The sequence below is a fragment of the Symphodus melops genome, assembly GCF_947650265.1.
Source record: "Symphodus melops genome assembly, chromosome: 5".
NCBI classification, from domain to species: domain Eukaryota; kingdom Metazoa; phylum Chordata; class Actinopteri; order Labriformes; family Labridae; genus Symphodus; species Symphodus melops.
This window is the reverse complement of record NC_136695.1, coordinates 1,784,510-1,808,553: the sequence shown is the minus strand read 5'-3', so window position 1 is coordinate 1,808,553 and position 24,044 is coordinate 1,784,510. Positions and strand designations below refer to the sequence as shown.

Here is a 24,044-nt window from a genome sequence, read left to right as displayed (position 1 = left end):
TGGGGGGTTTGTAGACAGACTGGAGACACATTTTTAAGGGGATTTAGTGGAATATGTCACCTTTAAACAAACTTTCAAACAAAGAGAAATTTCTCCGAACAGGAGAGATCACGGAAAATTCAATTTAAAACGTTTAACAAAATACCAAAGACAACTGATCTGAAAGATGAAGTACTTGATTTATTCTATTTATTTGATTTGTTACAGACACATTCAAATGATTTTATTACATAAAGGTATAAAAAACTGCATTCAAAATATAAAACCTGTTTGTACTTTAAAGACATATATACCAACAGCCGGAAATATGAATATATATTATGTTTTTGTAAATGTAATTTAATAAATCGACAAAACAATTGATTGTTTCTTTCCTAACATTAAAACAACATAAAAATAATTTTAATAAATAAAAAAGACAGAATATTAGTATTCAAAAAAGGAGTAGGAAGAAGTATAAACGTATACATTTCTACCCCATATTGCATTTCTTCTCTTAGTTTCCAGATTATTACCATCTTGACGATTATTTACAACACGTACAAATATTTACCCGGTTTGTTTGCCTCCTTAAAGGTATAACAATCCTAGTGTATCCCATCCTATTAATCACTCAATGATATAACATAATAAAAGCCGACCACTAATGTAATTTCTCCTCTTCCATATACCCATCAAAGACAGATTCTTGGTGAAGTTTTTTTTAAATGAATAATATTTGTGCTCTATTTCAGCTCGTCAGCTCCAGCCCGTACACACAAACAACAATACAATTAAATACAAAAATAAAATCTCGAATCTTGAATGAAAAGGAGCAGAAAGAAGAGTAATCATATATAATCTGCCCCCCATTAATACACAAAACACATCATTCAAATATCAATATGTTTGAAAAATACCTCCAGTCATTGGTATGTTTGGGTAGATTTTAGCCCTTGTACACGTGTAGGCGGGTATTTCTGATATATATATATTTTTTTCTCTCAGCTTGAGAAAATCTTCATCCTGTAAAAAGTCTTTCTCGCTCCTGCTCACAGTTTGACACCTCAGGAGGGTCTCTCTTCAGGGCTGAGACACTTTGTGAACAACGTTCATATTTAAAAACAATCTAGTCTGAACTTTAAGGGGAAACTCTTAGAAAATCTCCTGATTCAGAATTTTCTCATTCAAAGCGACTCAGTACTTAGGAGGCTTCGTGAATTCGGCCCCTGGTGTTGTCATGATAAAAACAGCACCGCGTCAGGACTAAAGGAGGTCAGTGAGACCCTCAGTCAGTGAGGATGTCCCGGCCCCTGCACTCCTGTTTACGAGCCATGATCAGATTGTTACAGCGGCTGCTCCTCTCCTTCGATCTGAACCGAGTCCTCACGAACAGTTTATAATCCAGAACAAGCTCCTCGTGCACTTGGACAGCACTGCTGACCTCTTCTTCTTCATACAGGTGGAAGAAGTCCTTCAGGGTGGCAGTCAGGTCCTTTACGGGGTCCTGTTCCCGCTGTTTCACTCTCACCAGTGTCAACGCCTCCTCAGAGTGAAGACTTTGAACGATGGCGAGCATGCTGTGGTACTCTCTCGTTTCCTCGGGTTCGTTCTTCAAAAACTTTTTCAGTTTTTGTTTCGTCCTCAACATGTGGACCAGCCTGTGGACCAACGTTCCCTCGTAACACCTGGAGGACATCAGGGGGAAAAAGATGGTAGATTTATCATCACAGGTGTCACTTAGCTGACGTCAGGAAGTGAAGTTTGCTGTGTCCTTGAACTCACCGTGCGATCTGTGGTTCAGGTAAGGGGAAGCCCAGCAGCTGGTTCAGGTGGACGCTCTGCCTCAGGCATCCCTGCCATTGGTTGAAGGAGTGGAGGACATCAGGGTCCAGTGGTAGTTTGAAGAGTTTCTTCTCTCTCTTCAGAGCTGAATCACAAACACACACTGAGGATTGAAAAGGGCTCTTTCTTGCATTGCTCCTTACATCTCCATAAATAATGAGACAACAAGCAGCAGATTCATCCTGAGAGTTAACATTATGTTGGGACTCATTAGGGTGGTTGTCTGAAAGGCAAACCACACTACTACTATTGCCAATATAATTATTCTGCTTATTATATCCTAAAATTTTGGCACGCTAAGTCTCCCACAACGTTTGCGCCACACAAACAGCAGCTTGGCCCCGAATAGTGCGCTATTACTTTGTGGAAACTTCCGGCACACGGTGTGAACACAAATAATTCGCCCCACATACAATGAATGGCAAAAATTCAAATCCTCGAGTGTAACTGCCAAAAACTTCAGTTTTGGAAAACATATTTGTAAATCGCGATCCTGAAGTCATTGTTGCTCGCACATACAAACAAAATACATCAAAAGAAAGCTCTGAGTGTCCTCTCACTCATAAAGCAAAAAGTAAAACAATAAAATGTTCCAGTCTCTCAGGGGAGACATTTGTTTGACAGTCACGCACTACATACACACACATCAGGCTCTCACTCTAACTGATGTCCAGAATTTCACAGTTTTCACTCATGTTTTAAAATCGCCCCTGTGGTCCCAGTCTGAATGTTAGATGAAAAATAAAATATATTAAAACGTGTGCCTATTTGTTCTGTCGCTCACAGTCCAAACGGATCAGTGATACCATGTTTAGTTTTTAAGATATTTGAGGTTTTGCGAGCAGTGGTAAGCCCATTCAAATACATTGATGGAATGTTCTGGCAGATGAAAGCTGAATGTCAACCAATCAGTGAGCAGCAGGTGTTCAGAGTTACAGTGATGACATCATCGTTTGAGTGGAACAGAGTTCTGTCGTAGCTGTTAGCTGACTACAGTTAAACACTCTTACTGCAATATAACACACAAACACAAACACAGACACAGACGGCAACCACCCTCACAATTTCTGCAGGAATTTTCTAGTTTATTACCTGCTCTTTGTCTCAGCGAGTCTCCATGACTTATTCCCAGCAGGAGCGCCTTCAGCAGAGTCTCGTCCGGTTTAGGCTCGGCTCTCTGCAGCCAGAAACAGGTAACTGCCACCAGGAGGCGTAGGTGAGGCTGCAGTCTTTCCAGAGAGGCCTCAGGTACCCCCAGAGCCTCCAGTAACACCTGCAGACGCACAGAGGGCTCCACCTGGGGACAAGAGGTCAAAGGTTAATGGGGAACAGTGTGGTTAAATTCAATGCTGTTGTTCATACCACATCTGTAAATTGAAAAGGAATTTGTTGTAACAAGGCTGTTTATTTTCCTTTTAAATTGTGCCACATTTAAAAGGAACATGCATGTGTGGGATAAGCAGCAGAGCTATGTATGTGGATTGAAAAACTTGCCAAATCTTCTCTTCCAATGCCAAACAACTTATTCCACTGTTGCTATTGACTCTTGTTTTGAGGTGATGACAATGCACAGGTCCTGCTACAGTGGTCAGTCTGATCTAACCTGGATAGGGCCCTTGCCATCGGGTCATTTCAAGCTGGTGTTCCACTCAACCAAGTTGATGCATTATTGGGAGTGAGCTCGAGGAACTACACAGTGGCAGAACCTCCTGGCCTGTTTGAGGGTCATGTCTGGCCGATGAAAACACAAGAACTACTAGTACTATTTCCAAACTGAGGCCAAGTTCCATATAACGGGATGTTAGAGACAGGCTGCCAAGTGAGCATCCCAAGAAGACGAAACCCCAACAAGACCGATTCCTAATCCTGTCAGCACTTAGGAACAGAAGGCAGTCTTCTCCAGATTTGCGGTCAAGGTTTGTGGAACTATATGACTGATAGAGATGGCTCTCTACTCAGACAATCTGGTATAGACTGCACATAGCCATTCTCTGGTATCATAGAGCTGCCAGGAGGCCTGCCGTGACTGCCCTTCACTGTTCCGCCTGTTTGCACTTGTGTCAGCAACACGGTATGTTCAGTGATAAGTCCAGGTTCTGCCTACGGCAATTGGATTGCAGTATGCAGTAAGTGTGGGGAAGATGCAGAGAAAGCTATGCTGATTGCTGCACCGAAAAAATCTTGGTTTTTTTCAGTAAAACAAGACTTGTTATCATTGGAGGCAATCTCGATGCAGACAGATATCGAGACTTTGCAACCAGTGGCAATCCCATATTTCCACAATCCGGGACCTAACTCTGACTCTGTCCTCCAAGATAACAATGCTCGCCCCATAGACCAGGGTTTATCAGAGACTACCTCCAGAATTTGGGAGTGGACGGTATGGAATGACTTGCCTGCAGTCCTGTCCTTAAACACATTGAACACTTGTGGGATCAGCTTGGGCATGCTGTTCATTCCAGAGTGATCAACACAACCACATTGGCTGACTTGCGACAAATGCTGATAGATAGATAGATAGATAGATAGATAGATAGATAGATAGATAGATAGATAGATAGATAGATAGATAGATAGATAGATAGATAGATAGAGGAAGGAGGAGGTGCCAGACTGACACGCTACTGAGGCTCCTGTTTGTTAAATGAATACATTTTTAAAATGCCAGTATGTCTTGACTACCATCATCCAATACACTAAACAAAAGTCAACAGCAGATTAAGCTGTTTGGCATTGGCAGAGAAAATTTGGCAAATTTTTCAAAGGGGCAACCTGCTCGTGTCATGTCAGTGAAGAAAGAAAGAATTCTATGGTTGATAATAGTGAGAGCAACTCACACAGTCATGCAAGGAACAAATGTATGAAAGCTTCACCTTGTTCAGTGACTTGAGTTCCAGCCACTTAGGGACCCCACTGGCTGCAGGTTGTACTGGGAAGCTTTTTAGCTCAGGACCTTCCCTGTCATTCTCATACACTCGTAGCTTCTTTCCTCTGCCCAGCAGCAGCCTGTACATCACCTGGCGTATCGGCCTGGAGGTCAGGTGAGCACTGGGAAAGTCTGCCCTGTCCACCGGGCAGCTGAGGGCAATGCTATTCAGCAGTAGCACATCGAGGACGTCTGAAGTCAGCCGTGCCTGCATCACTGGCTTCAAGACCCAACTTGCCATCTCCTGGAGGACAGGACAAAACTACATTTAACCAGGTGTGTTCAAATGTTCTTTATATTATACTGAAAGGTCTGAGATGGTTAAGCGTTTTAGCAGACATTAAATACTATCTTTGTTCATCAATATTAAGATGAGAGTTCATCCTTTGACTGGTTTAACTTCCCAGAGTCCAAAGGAAGGACTTTGTCTCACTGACAGTCTGAGTCTAAGAAAAGGAAAATGCACCAAAACCTCTTCAATAAAAACATATTTAATTACCTCTTCTACTTCTGGGTATGGAGGGGCAACCCCATGAATGAAGAACCTCTTCAAGGAGCTTGGAGAAAACTGGTACTCCTCCATGCCTAGATTCAAGCCCTCCTTCACCTCTGCCTTTTTCTCCTCACTCAACTCTCCCAACAGTCCTAGTGCTGCCTCAAAGGCCTCCTCGGGTTGCTTGAACTTCTTCAGCCAGCAGAGCAGCCCCTTCAGGCGCTGTGGTGATTTCCAATTGACTGCTGGAGCGAACTCAGCCCAATTAATAGAAGCATTCATCCTGTCCAGCTTCACGTAATCATTTCCAGCCAAGGCAGCAAAGGCTGGCAGGAGCTGGGGCTCTATGCCAAAGACAATGCAGAAGCTGGAGGAGTAGTAGATCTTAGAAGGGATGTAGCTCTGTGAGTCAATCCTCTTCATCACCTCCCAATGGAAATGAGAAATGGGCAGCAGCCCCCCTGGGAGGTCAAAGATGAAGAAGTCGCTGTCGTTGGAGAGAATCGGGCACTTCCACTCCTTGGCCAGGGCAGCGATCTCCTGGTCAGCCTCTGCATAACACTGAGCCATCGGGACCTCCAGCCGGGCCAGGGTTTGCCTGAACACCAGACTGGCCATCTGTGGCAAGACCTTGCCTTCCTGAGACTTTTGATGGCCTTCATTGATCCCATTCACAGCCTGCATGGTTCCCTCCACCGCTTGATTGGCTTTCCTAATCCGATCCATTGCTCTTAATCTAACGGTTTCATCCTTCTTGGTAGTAAGATCAGCACCCCCGTCCAGCACCACGTACGGTGAGATGCCGCAGTCTTTGAGGGCCTTGACAAACCTCTCAACAAGCTCCTCAAACGCAGCATACTCCCCACCCCGAATTAGGTCCAGACCTGCAAAGAAAAAACAATGAATGAAACCACACATTTTAACGGACAAACATCATGTCTGTAAACATATTTAAGAAGTCATTTGGTTCACGTGGATGAGAGACAAGAACTCCCAGAATGCACAGCACCGCAGGTCGTTCCCACTGAAGCTACGGAGCTCTACAGACATTTACTACAACACATGCAGACTTTTCCTCAACTGATTCCAAGATTTCTTTCAGACGGAATTGGCATCTTAGAAATTCCTGGCAACAAACAGACTCTATGTCCATGGGACACTCTGTGTCCTTTGGCAAAAAGTTTGAGCACTGACACCACCAGTCTGACCCAGCTCGAGTTAGCCTGGACTCCTTGTCCTCACATCTGCCGACAAGCAGGTCTTGTGACAAACATCCGATTTCAGCTGAAGACTGTCATCGTTTCACATCCATATCGTTTGAAATTGAAAATACTTTTTCACATTCTCGGTTCTTCTCAGCTTTCTGCACAGAGCCTGTTAGCATAGCTTCCAAGCAATATGGCCGACTTTAAGTTTTGATTCTGGCAGTGAGGTCACGCCCACTGATCTGTGATATGTCTGAAGATTTAGTGGTTGAAAATAAGAGGAACTTGGGATGCAGTTTTCCCTCTCTAACCACAGCAACCTCCATGTTTACAGAAAACAAATATGGAGCCGTTCAGGGTAAAATGAGGGCCTGATGCACGACTATTCAATAATACTACCAAGTTTCTAATGATACAAACCTTCATGCAAATGGGGGAAGAAACCCTTTAAATGAAAAAAAGACATTAATATGGAACTTTAAATACATTTTTAGTGTTGTTTTTTTGTTTTTTTGAAGCAGGCTCTAAACATGTTCATGTCTGCTGTAAAAACAGACTTTTTGAATCGGTGTGTATGTGACTTCCTGTGCTTCTACAGCCAGCCTCTAGTGGACACTCATGGAACTGCAGGATTTTGATACATATTGCACAATGGACAAATGGACTTTTTTTATCTTTTAAGGAAAAAGCTCCAAATCATCGAAAAGCAAAAATAAACACATTATAAATGAAACACAATGTTCCTTTATAGCAGCCGAAAATCCCCTGAGAAGTTGAGTCCTCACAAACAGACCTGATTTATATCAGGTTACAGCAACATCAGACCTTAGTCATGTTTATTTTTAGCCATGCTGTGGTCACTATGCATAACACTGTGGACCAGACTGAAATTATTACAACTGTCCAACTGATTGCTGTGAAAGTTTGTTAATGCACTATTTATCCTCCATTGGACTGATGTTAGCCTCGGACTTTTCCTGTAGCGCCACCATGTGAATCATTTTGGTAGTTTGAGTGAAATATCTGAACAGTTCAGGGATATTTTTACTGTGTGTTGTTAGGGGCTTGTACACGTGCAATAATGCAATCACATTTATTATATGTTTATATAGCTGTCTCCAAATATCATCACTTTCAGTCAAACTAACAACAGCTGAGAGCCTCTTATCAAACCGCTACACCGCACAGACTAGTCATTTTGGTTAGCTACGTACCGAACTATGGATAACACCTATCGTTCATTAAATCAAAATGAGTCATTTTATAAAGAACGCACCACCCATGCAGTGTCTGCTGAACGAAACATGAGCTAATCAGACCTATTTGGTTTTTGAACCAGGCTGTAAACATGTTGATTATAGCTGTAAAAGCAGGCTGCTCCCATAGTTTCATTCTTTTCATATCAATGTGGCATATTTTCTTTTGTTTGTACATTTAAATAAAGACTTTGCACATTCATTTCATGAGACAGGTTAATAGGAAACAAAGTCCCCGTAATCTAATCAGACCTATTTGGTTTTTGAAGCAGGCTGTAAACATGTTGATTTAAGCTGTAAAAGCAGGCTACTTAATGGGTGTGTATGTGTGTGTATTTTTTCGCCCACAGGATCGGCACTTCAACCAAATGAATTCCCTTTGAATGCTTTTGTTGCAGTGCATCGTCAGGTGTGTTCAAATGTCTTTCTTTTTTGTGAAGAGAGAGAGAGAGAGAGAGAGAGAGAGAGAGAGAGAGAGAGAGAGAGAGAGAGAGAGAGAGCTACAGGGGAGCCAGAGTCAGGAACTTTTCATTGGTCGGACATGAAACTAAAATTTTAATTGGTCATCTATCTGCTCTACGGTTTACAGCTCTGTTAATTTCAAACCATGAATTATTAACTAATCATAAACCATGTACCTTCAGTGTGAGATTTTAAAGGCCCTATCTGTTGACATTTCTTAAATCGTTTGAGATGTTGATGATAAATATTTAAAATACTGAACAACACAATTCATGAATAATGTGTGCTTTTGCTCACTTGATCAAATAGAAGTATTCTCTCAGCACTCCTCACTCAAACTGACTGCCAGCGTCCCTCCACTGACGTCACATGTTTATAATACACTGAATGTTGCAGAGAAATTATGCTAATTAGGACAAGAGGGCGGAGCTGGAGAGCATCTGCCTGTCTGAGGGTCTCCATCAATGGGCATCAGTCTCTGGATTTCATGCTCTGACAGTTTGTGCACGAGCCCAAAAACGATTCAAAGACTTTTTCATATTTAGCTTCTTAACTTTGCACTAAATTGATGCATTTTTCTCCCGGAGTCCCAGTCCAGCATCAATGTACATTTATAGGGAGTTTTTATGGAGGAATTATGAAGCTTTTCATTCTTTAACAACAAATATTAGACTCAAATAAACTCCCATTACACTGACGTCATCCAGTTAAGCGCTGTTAGACATTACACGTTATGTAACAGATATAAGAGGTAAATAAAGCTTTAAATGAAAAATAAATGAAACATTTAAATGATTTATAAGAAGTCTGCAGACTGGCTGATTGGTCAAACATAAAGGTAAAGTATATTAGCTGCCCTGTAGACTTATAAAGTATAGAATAATAAACTGCAATGACAGCTTTTTATTTTATTCACCTGAGTCGAAGTAGAGCAGGTAAAGGAAGTTGCAGCCGTCGATCACCAGCCGACTCTTCTTGAACTCGACGTCCCGGTAGACCTTCGGGTCGGTCCCTATCAAAGTGGTCAGGCCTTGAACCCCCATCCTGGGTCTGTTCTGTTTTTGACGCTCCGCTGTCAGCTGCGCTCTTTATACCGACTCGCGCCCTGTTTCCTTAAGTTTCACTTTCCTGACATCACACTGACGTGACTGTCAGCATCAGCAGCTACAATCAGCCCGCAACATGTCCCAACTATTCCAACCTTCACAACTTCGTAACCTTCCCCTCATGTCCTCTAAATTAGAGGTTCTCAACTGGTGGGTCGGGACCAGAAGTGGACTGTGGAGTCTTTTTCAGGGGGTCCTGAGTGCCCATCAAGAAGACCATGAAGCACCTCAAAAAATGTTGTTTTGTTTAATTGATAGGAGAGCAACTGTTCTGGATCTCTTTTGTAAGACGACACTCATTATACATGTGTAATGGACTGTTGTGACTGCGCGCGTGCGTGCGTGTTTCAGTCTTCACGCGCGCGCAGTCACTCATGTCATTCTTATCTGTTCCCAAAGTGCATCTTGAAACGGGGAGAGCAGTTTCAGGTTCGCTGCTGCTGCAGGAGGATCTGTGTGTGTGTGTGTGTGTGTGTGTGTGTGGGGGGGGGGGGGGGGGGGGGGGGCGTGCAGAGCTCGAGGTGACGCCCCCTGGTGGAGTCTAGATTCACAGATAGTGACAGACGGTGTTTGTGGTTAGTTAGTATAAATATTATTTCCTTGTGCTGTCAATGAATTACTTGGTTACATGTAATCAAAATGGAAAACCGAAAAGTTTGTTAATCTGCAGTTGCAGCCTGATGTACAATGTTGACCTGTCTAAAGAAGTATGTGGAAAAAAACCCCACTTTAGTCGACAAATAAGAAGAGACGAGTGATGACTAAAAGTCAGCGTGCAGTTTGATGACATTCCTCTGGTGTTGATGTTGACAGCATAAAGCCGCAGTGAGTCACGCTCTGACTGGGGAAACGAAAGTGAAACTTAAAGGAGCTGCAGAGGAGAAGCATGAAACTGCAACTTAAAGAAACACTGAAAATAAAACTGTTAAGGAGCTCCTCACCAGGCAGAGTCCTGCAACACTTCAACAGTTTTACAGCCGAGTAAAAGTCCAGTTTTATTATCAAAGACAGCGAAACAAGAAGCAGTTTATCTGGTGGGAAAAAAATCAAGGAGTGGAAACAGATTTTTTCTTCCAGTTTAGCCCAATGCTCAACAATATGAAAAAATCAGATTAGAGAAAAATTGACCATGATAATCAGTGACCAATCAGTGATAAGTCTCTGCATTGAAAATATAAAACCTGTTTGTACTTTAAAGGCACAGACATAAACAGCCAGAAATATGAGTATATATATTTTTGTAAATTAATTCATGGACCAAACACATTTCAAATCTTCATGCGTCTTTGCAGGTCAGGTCCTTTATAGGCTTCAGTTCCTCACTCGCATGACGCCTCCTCAGAGTGAAGACTTATTTGAATGATCATACTGTGGTACTCTCTCGTTTCCTCGGGTTTGCTCTTGAAAAACTTTTTCAGTTTTTGTTTCGTCTCCAACATGTGGACCAGCCTGTGGACCAACGTTCCCTCGTAACACCTGGAGGACATCAGGGGGAAAAGATGGTAGATTTATCATCACAGGTGTCACTTAGCTGAAGTCAGGAAGTGAAGTTTGCTGTGTCCTTGAACTCACCGTGCGATCTGTGGTTCAGGTAAGGGGAAGCCCAACAGCTGGTTCAGGTGGACGCTCTGCCTCAGGCATCCCTGCCATTGGTTGAAGGAGTGGAGGACATCAGGGTCCAGTGGTAGATTGAAGGGTTTCTTCTCTCTCTTCAGAGCTGAATCACAAACACACACTGAGGATTGAAAAGGGCTCTTTCTTGCATTGCTCCTTACATCTCCATAAATAATGAGACAATAAGCAGCTGATTCATCCTGAGAGTAAACATTATGTTGGGACTCATTTATTACCTGCTCTTTGTCCATGACTTATTCCCAGCAGGAGCGCCTTCAGCAGAGTCTCGTCCGGTTTAGGCTCGGCTCTCTGCAGCCAGAAACAGGTAACTGCCACCAGGAGGCGCAGGTGAGGCTGCAGTCTTTCCAGAGAGGCCTCAGGTACCCCCAGAGCCTCCAGTAACACCTGCAGACGCACAGAGGGCTCCACCTGGGGACAAGAGGTCAAAGGTTAATGGGGAACAGCGTGGTTAAATTCAATACTACTTTGTTTAAAGCACACCAGATTGAAACAGAATATATTTAAATAAACCGGCTGCATTCTGTTTCCTGTTCTCCAGGATGTTTTTCTCCACTCTATAGTTCATAGTGTGATTCTGCTCAACTGCACGGAGCATTGATAGAAAGACACAGATTCTTGTAATAGTGTGGACTCTACTGCCCCCTCATGATGGGGAGAGAGAGAGAGAGATGAGGAAGAGTTTTTGAGTTACTTTTAATGTTTCCTGTTAATTAGATGTACATTACAGAAAATATAATGCAGCCATTTGATTACATGGATTAATCTCGAGTTATTCAGGAGATTTCCATAAATGTGAAGGGGTTTTACATACGTATTTAATCTACCAGAATAAATCTCTTCTCTATGAATCTGGGCTGATAATCAGTATCAGTGTAACAGACTTAAATCACTCTTCTTTGAGTAACTAGTTATTTTGAGGTGTTATTTTATTTTTGCAATTTTTGATTTCAACGGGTCTTTTATTTTGGTAATCACTGGGCGGAAGTGAACGTTCTATCTAAAAATGCATGACTTGATGTAAACAGGGGAAACAGATATGCGGAGCAGAGAACGAGAGAGGGACACTATCTTATTGTGTAAATTAAGCACCTAGCTGGAAGGGGAACAAGGTATTTCTATGGTTTAATTGTTTAATTGTGCATTGCTTATATGGTCATATATGGCTAAATTTAAGTTCTTTTCATTGTGGTCACGCTAGCTTTTTGACGCCTTAGCATTGTTTTATTTACCTGTGTTTGAAAGAGCTAATTGTATGCTATTCATTATTTAGCTCTTACGTTGTTTCATGGAGAAACTAGATTTATGCTCACAATAAGGACTAAAGCTGAACATAAATAAAGACTCTATAACATCCGTAAGCTTCACCATTGTCTGGCTGGGGTTCGCTACAATCAGACTAGATCAAGTGATTTGCTAAAGTTGAGGGTCCATCAGTTAGCACCATCATTGGGAAAACATAATTTACTTTTAGCGCTGCACACACCTGGAACACACTTACAAAACACATTCAAACTCAATACAATGGTTACCATGGTAACCACCTGTGCTCACGAGTGTAAACTATGATGCCTGCTGTGCCACTTATTCTTCTGGTCTTATAATCCGTGTATTTTGTCTTTGGTGTGTTCGTCAATAATTTCTGGAGAACATGTGATGGTAAAATGTAAATTTTCAGGAGTGAAGATGTAAAAAAAACAGCTTTAGTAAAGTTTGGCATTAGATGGGAGGTAAAAGTTGGGTAGCATCTGCTTGTGTCATGTCAGTGAAGAAAAAATTCTATGGGTGATAATAGTGAGAGCACTCAACACAGTGACGCAAGGAACAAACGTCTGAAAGCTTCACCTGGTTCAGTGACTTGAGGTCCAGGTCTTCAGGGACCCCGCTGGCAGCAGGTTGGACTTGGAAGGTTTTCAGCTGGAAGCCTTCTCTGTCATGTTCCTTCACTAGAGTCTCTCCTCCGCCCAGCAGCAGCCTGTACATCACCTGGCGTATCGGCCTGGATGTCAGGTGAGCACTGGGAAAGTCTGCCCTGCCCACCGGGCAGCTGAGGATAATACTTTTGCGCATTAGCACATGGAAGACGTTTGAATTCAGCCGTGCCTGCATCAACGGCTGCAAGACCCAACCTGCCATCTTCTGGAGGACAGGACAAAATGTTCTTCATGTTATGCTGAAAGATCTGAGATGGTTGAGTGTTTGTGTCATACATTTTAGCAGACTTTAAATACTATCTTTGTTATTAGTATTCAGATGAGACTGCATCCTTTAACTGGTTTAATTTCCCAGAGACCAAAGGAAGGACTTTGTCTCACTGACAGTCTGAGCCTAAGAAAATGAATCAATAATATATTTAATTACCTGTTCGGCTTTTGGGTATGGAAGGGCAACCCCATCAGTGAAGAACCTGTTCAAGGAGCCTGGAGGAAACTGGTACTCCTTCATGCCTAGATTCAAGCCCTTCTTCACCTTTTTCTCCTTACTCAACTCTCCCAACAGTCCTAGTGCTGCCTCAAAGGCCTCCTCGGGTTGCTTGAACTTCTTCAGCCAGTAGAGCAGCCCCTTCAGGCGCTGTGGTGATTTCCCATTGACTGCTGGAGCGAACTGAGCCCAATTAATAGAAGCATTCATCCTGTCCAGCTTCATGTAATCATTTCCAGCCAAGGCGGCAAAGGCTGGCAGGAGCTGGGGCTCTATGTCAAAGACAATGCAGAAGCTGGAGGAGTAGTAGATCTTAGAAGGGATGTAGCTCTGTGAGCCAATCCTCTTCATCACCTCCCAATGGAAATGAGAAATGGGCAGCAGCCCCCCTGGGAGGTCAAAGATGAAGAAGTCGCTGTCGTTGGAGAGAATCGGGCACTTCCACTCCGTGGCCAGGGCAGCGATCTCCTGGTCAGCATCTCCATAACACTGAGCCATCAGGACCTCCAGCCGGGCCAGGGTTTGCCTGAACACCAGACCGGCCATCTGTGGCAAGACCTTGCCGTCCTGCATGGTTCCCTCCAATGCTTGATGGGCTTTCTTGATCTGACCCTTTGTTCTTAATCTGGTGGTTACATTCTTCTTGTCAGAAAGATTTGTGCACCCATCCAGCACCACGTACGGCACGATGCCGCAGTCTTTGAGGGTTTTGACAAACCTCTCAACAATCTCCTCAAACACAGTATACTCCCCACCCCGAATAAAGTCCAGACCTGCAACCAAAGAAAGAATAAACGAATGAAACTTCACATTTCAACGGACAAACATCAAGCCTGTAAACGTCTTTAAAAACTCATTAAAGCGAGTCTAACATGTTCGCGGTCCAGGATCGTTTCATACATAAAATGTGTGCAGCAGCTCGTTGCGCTTCCTGTAATAAAGTTGATCAACTGAACACAGTGTGCTGCTGCCTCACTGCTCCACAACTTCAGGGATTCTTCAACAAGCCAACTAATACAGACAAGGCATCAAGCCTCAGCCAACCTGACATCTTACAATAAACTCTAATAAACATATGAAGCATAATCTTATCTTGGGAACAACCACAACAATTTAAGGGTTTCATGTAAGAAGCTGATTGTTATGTGAAAAGAGACATAAATGTAGAACTCCATCCATCCATCCATTTTCTGCCGCTTATCCGGGGCCGGGTCGCGGGGGCAGCAGTCTAAGCAGAGACCCCCAGACTTCCCTCACCCCAGACACCTCCTCCAGCTCTCCCAAGGCGTTCCCAAGCCAGCCGATAGACATAGTCTCTCCAGCGTGTCCTGGGTCGACTACGAGGCCTCCTTTCGGAGGGACATGCCCGGAAAACCTCCCTAGGGAGGCGTCCAGGGGGCATCCGGAACAGATGCCCGAACCACCTCAACTGACTCCTCTCAATGTGGAGGAGTAGTGCCTCTACTCCGAACTCCTCCCTGGTGACCGAGCTCCTCACCCTATCTCTAAGGGTGCGCCCAGCCACCCTACGGAGGAAGCCCATTTCGGACGCTTGTATCCGTGATCTCGTTCTTTTGGTCATGACCCAAAGCTCATGACCATAGGTGAGGGTAGGGACGAAGATCGACCGGTAAATCGAGAGCTTCGCCTTTAAGCTTAGCTCCTTCCTTACAATGACGGACCGATTCAGCGACTGCATGATTGCGGTCGCCGCACCGATCCGTCTGTTAATCTCACACTCCATGAGATGAGCGCGAACAAGACCCCGAGATACTTGAACTCCTCCACCTGGGGCAAGGATTCCCCACCGACCCAAAGAGGGCAAGCCACCTTTTTCCGGTCGGGAATCATGGCCTCAGATTTAGAGGTGCTGATCTTCATCCCAGCCGCCTCACACTCGGTAGTGAACCACCCCAGTGCGCACTGAAGGTCCGGGTTCGATGGAGCCAACAAGACCACATCATCCACAAAAAGCAGAGACAAGATCCTGCGGTCCCCGAACCAGACCCCCTCCGGCCCTTGGCTGCGCCTTGAAATTCTGTCCAAAAAAGTAATGAACAGAACTGGTGACAAAGGGCAGCCCTGCCGGAGGCCAACACGCACCGGGAAAAGGTCCGACTTACTGCCGGCAATGCGAACCATACTCCTGCTTCGGTTGTACAAGGACCAAACCGCCCTTAGCAAAGGGCCCCGAACCCCATACTCTTGGAGCACCCCCCACAGGGCAACATGAGGGACACGGTCGAATGCTTTCTCCAGATCCACAAAGTAGGTGTGAACGGGTTGGGCAAACTCCCACGAACCCTTGAGCACCCGCTGGTGAATGTAGAGCTGGTCCAGTGTTCCACGACGAAAACCGCATTGTTCCTCTTGGATCCGAGGTTCAACTAACAGCAGGATCCTCCTCTCTAGTACCCTGGAATAGACTTTCCCAGGGAGGCTGAGGAGTGTGATTCGCCGGTAGTTGGAACACACCCTTCGATCCCCCTTCTTGAAAAGAGGGACCACTACCCCAGTCTGCCAGTCCAGAGGCATTGTCCCCGACCTCCACGAGATGTTACAGAAGTATTCCTTCCACAGCCCGACTACATCCCCAGTTGAGGTCAGCAGCTCCCCACCTCCACTGTAGACAGTGTTTGTGGAGCCCTGCTTCCCCCTCCTAAGGCTACAGACGGTTTACCAAAATTTCCTAGAGGCCATCTGAAAGTCCTCCTCCATGGCCTCCCCAAACTCCTCCCAGGCCCGAGTTATTGCCTCCCCGACCACCCGGGCTGCGGAACGCCTGGCCTGCCGGTACCCGTCAGCTGCCTCAGGAGTCCTATGAGCTTGCAATGCCCGACAGGACTCCTTCTTCAGCTTGACGGCCTCCCTTACTTTCGGTGTTCACCACCAGGTTCGGGGATTGCCACCACAACAGGCACCAGAGACCCTGCGACCACAGCCCAGAGCAGCCGCTTCGACAATGGAAGTAGAGAACATGGCCCACTTGGACTCAATGTCCCCAGCCTCCCCCGGGATCTGTGAAAAGATCGTCCAGATGTGGGAGTTGAAGACCTCGCTAACAGAGGGTTCAGCCAGACGTTCCCAGCAGCCCCACTACACCGTTGGGCCTGCCGAGTCTGTCCGGCTTCCTCCCCTGCCAGCGCATCCAACTCACCACCAGGTGGTGATCAGTTGACAGCTCAGCCCCTCTCTTCATGGCCGGAGGTCAGATGACACGACCACAAAGTCTGTCATCGACCTCCGGCCCAGGGAGTCCTGGTGCCACGTGCACTTATGAACATCCCTGTGCTCAAACATGGTGTTCGCTATGGATAAACTGTGACTGGCACAGAAGTCCAATAACAAAACACCGCTCTGGTTCAGATCAGGGAGGACATTCATCCCAATCACCCCACTCCAGATCTCACTGTTGTTGCCCACATGAGCATTGAAGTCCCCCAGTAGAACAATGGAGTCCCCAGTCGGAGCACCCCTCCCAGGGACTCCAAGAAGGACGGGTACTCTGCACTGCCGTTCAGGCCATAGGCCAAGACAACAGTGAGAGACCTGTCCCCTACCCGAAGGCGTAGGGACGCAACCCTCTCGATCACCGGAGTGAACTCCAACACCTGGCGACTGTGGGGCTATGAGCAAGCCCACACCAGCCTGCCGCAAATGCACGTTTTTTACTAAAGTGGTACCATTTAAAAGAGAAATAGAGAGGTTTTCTAAGAGTACAAGATTTATTGCCACGAAGATTTGTTACAATAAAGACATTATTTACCAAATACAAAAGTCTTTGTTGTGTGATGTTTTTTATCGACAGCTTCCAGAGGGATTTTACTGGGGAACTGAAGAGATCAAATGTGTTCATCAAATGAAACAGAAAACCTCATTGACTTTTGGATCTATCCAACCCCTCTTGATCTAGTGACCTTTTTAGATTTCTCAAAGTCCCAAAACTCTGGGAGTAAGTTACACTTTGTATTCCATGGGGGAGAATTGGGTCTCAGCTCTCAATGCATTGGTTTTCTGTACTCACTCCTGTGGGGGCGCTTTAGTCTACAGATAGATCTTCTCCATGGATTCTTAGTCAATGCCTCTAGCTCTTGTACAATGTAGTTGACAGCACGCACAAGTTTGGGACAGTTACCTAGTTTTTCTAAAGCTTCTACAAAATAGCTTCCAATAACTCTCGGGTCATTGCTGGAGATTCCATCTGCACACCCGTTAAGACAATACGCCAAAAGGAGAAATACTGCCTCCTGGATCAGTTTGAGCCAATTTGATTCTTAGTTCTTCTTTTTTGCTTTAGGTCCCCTTAGAGCACTTCACAAACATCCATCTGTACCCATGGATTTACCCAGGACCCTGCAGTTGTTCCTGAATGAAGTCTATTACATGACCTAAATCTGCGTCATCATTTTGTCGGCTGAGCCTGCCGTCTTTCAGTATGTGTAGCAAATGATTCCTGCTAATTACAGTACTGTATCTGCACACAAGAGCAGCCAGAATGTCACTGTACCACATTCGGGTTGAAGTCAAACTTGATTTGTTGAGTCATTACCACAAGGCTTTACCGATGCAAATTAATTAAAAATTATTATTTAATTTAATTTTTTTTTTTTTTTGCCTTTTGGGACTTCAGGTGCTCTGTAATTTTGCTCTTTCCAGCCACCATATTAATTGCATTAGCAACAGCATTGAAAAAGCTGCTTGTGTTGTCATTAAAACACTGAGGGGGAAACTTGCTGTCTTACTGAGAGCACTGTTCATTTACATCAGGAAGTTTTTATGAAGCTTTTCATTCTTTAACAACAAATATTAGACTCAAATAAACTCCCAATTTAAGACTGAATTACACTGACGTCATCCAGTTAAGCGCTGTTAGACATTACACGTTATGTAACAGATATAAGAGATAAACAAAGCTTTAAATGAAAAACAAATGAGACATTTCAATGATTTATAAGAAGTCTGCAGACTGGCTGATTGGTCAGATATAAAGGTAAAGTATATTAGCTGCCCTGTAGACTTATAAAGTATAGAATAATAAACTGCAATGACAGCTTTTTATTTTATTCACCTGAGTCGAAGTAGAGCAGGTAAAGGAAGTTGCTGCCGTCGATCACCAGCCGACTCTCCTTGAACTCGACGTCCCGATAGACCTCTGGTTTGGTCTCTATCAAAGTGGTCAGGTTTTGAACCCCCATCCTGGGTCTGTTCTGTTTTTGACGCTCTGCTGTCAGCTGCGCTCTTTATACCGACTCTGTTTCCTTAAGTTTCACTTTCCTTTAACAGTCACATCACACTGACGTGACTGTCAGCATCAGCAGCTGCAACCAGTGGGACAAGTCATGAACACAAACACATGCTTTTTTGAAAACATTAAGTGTCTTGGATTCAATTTAAATTCATATCAGATCAGATCCCACCATGACTCTGTTTTTGAATGAATTGCAGCAGAATCAGATCATTGCTTACATATTCAAATCACATCAGATGTCTTCTGAAGGACGGATGCTCATCACTACACAAGCTGCCAAAGTGTTCTGAATGAGTTTGCTGTTTCAAGGCTTTTTTCAGTAAATATTTTGAACTATATGGTAAAATGTTATGAAACTGTGAAAAGAACAAGGCGACTTAAAACACTTTGCAATACTTCAGTGAACACAGGCGGATTTCATTAGAAATAATCAAATACTTGAATAAGGTGTTAAGTTTATCTTACTTGTATCTATTATTTTAATCAACATCATAAAAAAGGCTCATAGGGCCAAAGCATAAATCTGAAGGTAAACAAGTTGAACCTGAAACATGATAGTAATCATTTGACACCTGACAGCAGGAAATAAAAGAAGCATTGGGCACACCTGTCCTTTAAAAACAAAGAGCAGCAGTAAAGAACACACCGGACGACATTCCTCCCTGATGATCAGCCTCTCACATCTCTGTTAATACAGAAATAAAACAATCTCCTGTTGGATTAAGAAAGTTCCTTCAAGGCAAGTTTATTTATGTAGCGCTGATCAGACACAAGGCAATTCCCAGTGTTTCCCAGACATGAACACAGAAATACATTAAAACAGATCTTGAGGAAAGAGTGCAACAGAAATGAAGAAAAAAGAGCGAAAGAAAGATCATTAAAAGACAGAATAATGTAAAAGTACTTGATGAGGTAACAACTTTTAAAAGCTATTAATTAGTTGTTGTGAGGCAGAAAGTATATTTGTAATGTAAAGCCTGAATGAATAATAATTGCTGTTCATAGGCCTTCCTTTAATTTTAAAATAAATAATACATGATTTGCTTTGTTTATTTTCTACAAAAATAGATAGATAGATAGATAGATAGATAGATAGATAGATAGATAGATAGATAGATAGATAGATAGATAGATAGATAGATAGATAGATAGATAGAGTAGATAGATAGATAGATAGATAGATAGATAGATAGATAGATAGATAGATAGATAGATAGATAGATAGATACTTTGTTGATCCTGAGGGAAATTCAAGGCAGGCAGGACACAAGACATTAGTTACAATACACACCCGCTGCCCCCCCCCCCCCCCCCCCCTGTATACAGTAATCCCCCAAACAAGATTTAGCAGCCCCTATGTGACTAAGAGTAAATACAATTTCAGGTTAAACCTGTACAGTTAGCATTAGCATTAGACTTAAAACTTATATAGCATAATGTAAATAACCTGTGAAGGAGAGAAAAACGTGTGCTGATTAAAAGAGACCTGTAAACAGTTAAAGAGCCTTAGAAACAAAGTGCTGACCTTCTAGAAACTAGTTACATGTGCATGTACAGAGGTGTTTGAGGTAGTGCCAGAGGTGTGAGTACAGTCATTAAACAGTCAATGCAGGGATGCAGACTGGGCCATTGAAGTGCTCAGCAACATAAAGGAGCAGTGATTAGCATTAAGTGTCCAAAACAATAAGGTGAAACCAGGAGTGCTTAGGGTGATTGCCATTAAAGTACCCAACTATTGAGGAGCAGATTAGCATTAAGTGTCAAAGACAATAGAGTGAAACTTGACCTAGTTAGGGTGATCATGTCAACCATTACAGATGTAGCATAACACAACAGTAGGATGAAACCAGACATGATTAGAGTGATTATCATTAAAGTGACCAGTGCTCAGTAAGGTGACTATCAATATGCATTAAAGTGTCCAACTGGAGGCTGACTCTGAGGTCAGCAGTGCAGATGAGGAGTGAGAAAAAAAGTGAAAAATGAGTCCAGGGTTCACCGTGTGCTTCTTCCCTGCCGTGACAGTGAAGTGTTGTACAGTCTTATGGCCTATAGGGGGACAAAAGAGTTCTTGAGTCTGTCCGTGGAGCAAGACTGTGACAGCAGTCTGTCACTGAACATGCTCCTCTGGCCGGTGAAGGTGCTGTGCAGAGGGTGGTGTGTGTTGTCCATGATGGAGAGCATTTTGTCCAGAGACCTCCTCTCTACCACTGTCACCAGTGAGTCCAGCTCTGTACCCACCACAGAGCCGGCCCTCCTCACCAGTCTGTCCAGGCATGCTGCGTCCCTCTTCTTGCAGCTTCCTCCCCAGCACACCACGGCGTAGAAGAGGACGCTGGACACCACAGACTGGTAGAACATCTGCAGCAGCTTTTTGCAGATGTTGAAGGACCCCAGCCTTCTCAGGAAGTACAGACGGCTCTGTCCCTTCCTGCAGGTAGTGTCCATGTTAGAAGACCAGTCCAGCTTGTCATCCAGTTGCAGCCCCAGATACCCGTAGGTCCTGACCACCTCCATGTCGACCCCACCGATGGAAACAGGTTCTAGATGTGGTTTGTTCCTTCGGAAGTCCACCACCATCTCTTTGGTCTTGGAGGTGTTTAGCTGCAGATGGTTGGCACTGCACCACGTCACAAAGTCCTCGATCAGGCTCCTGTACTCCTCCTCCTGTCCATCCCTGACACAACCAACTATCGCAGTGTCGTCCGAGTATTTCTGCATGTGGCAGAGCTCAGAGTTATACTGGAAGTCAGAGGTGTACAGGGTGAACAGGACAGGGGAGAGCACGGTCCCCTGTGGTGCTCCGGTGCTGCTGACCACAGTGTCAGATGTGCAGTCCTTCAGTCTGACGTACTGTGGTCTCTCTGTGAGGTAGTCCGTGATCCACCTCACCAGGTGTGAGTCCACCCTCATCTCGGTCAGCTTGTCTCTCAGTAGGAGGGGATGGATGGTGTCGAAAGCGCTTGAGAAATCAAAGAACCTGATTCTCATCACGCTGCTCCCTTTGTCCAGATGAGAGTAAGCCCTGTGTAGAAGATAGAGGATGGCATCGTCCACGGCCACCTTTGCCTGGTATGCAAACTGCAGGGGATCCTGTGCGTGTTGGACCTGGGGTCCGAGGTGTTGGAGCAGCAGCCGCTCAAAGGTCTTCATAACGTGGGACGTCAGAGCGATTGGTCTGAAGTCGCCTGGCTCACTGGGGTTTTTCTTCTTGGGGACTGGGTTGAGGCACGAGGTCTTCCAGAGCACAGGAACCTTCCCGAGCCGCAGTCTCATGTTGAAGACGTGCTGAAGTGGCTCCCCCAGCTCAGCAGAGCAGGCCTTTAGCATCCTGGGACACACCTTGTCCGGGACTGCTGCCTTCCTGGGACGGAGTCTTTTCAGCTCCTTGCTCACCTGGTCTCTGGTGATGGTGGGGGGAGGGGGGATGGATTGTCTCTGGAGATTGTGTTTGTCCTGGTGGAGGTCTTGGGGGGAGTGAGAGGGAGGGAGGGGGTGTGTAGAGGGGTGCTGGGGGGACAGGCACTGGCTGCAGCGACGGGGCTGTCGAACCTGTTAAAAAACAAGTTGAGCTGGTTTGCTCTCTCAGGGTCCCCGTCTTCTGCGTTGTTGTTTTTCTTCTTGCAGCCTGTGATGGTTTTCATGCCCTCCCAGACCTCCTTCATATTGTTCTGTTGCAGCTTCTGTTCTACCTTCCTTCTGTACTCCTCCTTTTCCTCTCGGAGTCTGACCTTGAGTTCCCCCTGCACACGCTTCAGCTCTGCCTGGTCTCCCTCCTTGAATGCCCTTTTCTTCCTGTTAAGGATCTCCTTGACATCGCTGGTGATCCAGGGCTTGTTGTTCGGGAAGCAGCGCACAGTTTTAATGGGAACCACAACGTCCATACAGAAGTTCATGTAGTCAGTTGTGCAGTGTGTGACCCCCTCAATGTCCTCACCATGAGTCTCTTGCAGGGCACTCCAGTCAGTGGTCTGAAAACAGTCTCTGAGAGCCTCCTCTGCCTCAGGAGACCACTTTCTGAAGGTGCGTGTTGTTACCGGTTGTCTCTGGATCCTAGTCTTGTACTGTGGCTTGGGTAAGACCAGGTTGTGATCGGACTTACCCAGAGGTGGTAAGGGGGTGGCAGTGTAGGCGTCCTTCACGTTTGCATACAGGAGGTCTATTGTCCTGTTCTTCCTGGTGGGACAATTTACAAACTGGTGAAAGTCCGGTAGTGTGGAGTTCAATGTAACATGGTTAAAGTCCCCTGAGATGGCAATGAAAGCATCAGGGTGCAGTGTTTGTAATCTCGAGATGTTCGAGTGGATGACGTCACACGTAGTCTCGACGTGCGCTCGCGGAGGAATGTAAACAACAACAACAATGGCGTGAGAGAACTCCCTCGGCATGTTGTAAGGACGGAGACCCACCGCCAGCAGCTCGATGTCTTTGCTGCACGTTGCCTCCTTCACAGTAACATGTCCATGGTGGCACCATCTGGTGTTAATAAACAGCGCGAGTCCTCCTCCTTTCCGTTTGCTGCTGCGTTTCGTGTCTCTGTCCGCTCTCACTGTAGTGAAGCCCGGTAGATCCACGTTAGCGTCCGGGGTGTTTTGAGTCAGCCAGGTTTCTGTGAGGCACATTAAACTGCACTCTCTAAATGTCCGGTTGTTCCTCACGAGAGCAGCCAGCTCGTCTGTCTTGTTGGTTAGACAGTTTACGTTCCCCATAACTATCACCGGAACCGAGGGCTTGTACCTCCATCGCTTAGCCGCTAGCCTAGCCTTTAGCTTAGCGCTGGCTCGACACTTGATTTGTTGAGTAATTACAAAATTATATTGTGCTTTTTTTTTGCCTTTTGGGACTTCAGGTGCTCTGCAATTTTGCTCTTTCCAGCCACCATATTAAATAAATTAGCAACAGTATTGAAAAAGCTGCTTGTGTTGTCATTAAAACACTGAGGGGGAAACTTGCTGTCTTACTGAGAGCACCGTTCATTTGTAACAGGGAGTTTTTATGGAGGAATTATGAAGCTTTTCATTCTTTAACAACAAATATTAGACTCAAATAAACTCCCAATTTAAGACTGAATTACACTGACGTCATCCAGTTAAGCGCTGTTAGACATTACACGTTATGTAACAGATATAAGAGATAAACAAAGCTTTAAATGAAAAATAAATGAAACATTTAAATGATTTATAAGAAGTCTGCAGACTGGCTGATTGGTCAAATATAAAGGTAAAGTATATTAGCTGCCCTGTAGACTTATGATTTGCTTTGTTTATTTTCTACAAAAATAGGCAACATTATGAAAAGAACATATGGTCTGTTTTGCAAAGCTAGCAGTAGGGTCTACTCATAAGAAAAAAAAACACCTGAAGTGTTAAAAAAAAACAAAAAAACATGACTGCCTCTAATGACATCCAAACTCAAGATTTTCAAAGCATCTTGGAATTTATGATTCCTCTGTTTTGAAATTGTGCATTGCT

General features: G+C 44.6%; 3 protein-coding genes across 5 annotated transcripts in view; 1 reads left to right on the top strand and 2 right to left on the bottom strand.

The window, feature by feature from the left end:
- Positions 1-24,044, top strand: part of atp2c1 (ATPase secretory pathway Ca2+ transporting 1) — a 271,948-nt gene that overhangs the window by 76,161 nt on the left and 171,743 nt on the right. The window lies entirely within an intron of this gene.
- On the bottom strand, positions 144-9,224 carry LOC306824074 (single-strand DNA endonuclease ASTE1-like). The gene is made up of 6 exons (XM_079344035.1): positions 9,083-9,224; positions 5,250-6,127; positions 4,698-4,994; positions 2,917-3,121; positions 1,765-1,909; positions 144-1,667 (listed from the first exon to the last, which is right to left on the bottom strand). Exons 1-6 carry the CDS (start codon positions 9,207-9,209, stop codon positions 1,268-1,270), a joined length of 2,052 nt encoding a protein of 683 aa, XP_079200161.1. The 5' UTR covers positions 9,210-9,224; the 3' UTR covers positions 144-1,267.
- Positions 10,592-18,520, bottom strand: LOC306823262 (single-strand DNA endonuclease ASTE1-like; the record flags this gene model as incomplete). The annotated part of the gene is made up of 6 exons (XM_079342718.1): positions 10,592-10,748; positions 10,845-10,989; positions 11,123-11,315; positions 12,750-13,043; positions 13,266-14,098; positions 18,394-18,520. The coding sequence occupies 6 exons, from the start codon at positions 18,518-18,520 to the stop codon at positions 10,592-10,594; spliced, it is 1,749 nt and encodes a 582-aa protein (XP_079198844.1).

Excerpts from the sequence above, each read along its gene's own strand:
- LOC306824074 (XM_079344035.1), bottom strand. The coding sequence starts at position 9,209 with ATGGGGGTTCAAGGCCTGACCACTTTGATAGGGACCGACCCGAAGGTC. Across the intron at positions 6,128-9,082 it reads CCTGCTCTACTTCGACTCAG|GTCTGGACCTAATTCGGGGT; the intron begins GTGAATAAAATA and ends TTTTCTTTGCAG. Across the intron at positions 1,910-2,916 it reads CTCGCTGAGACAAAGAGCAG|CTCTGAAGAGAGAGAAGAAA; the intron begins GTAATAAACTAG and ends TTTGTGATTCAG.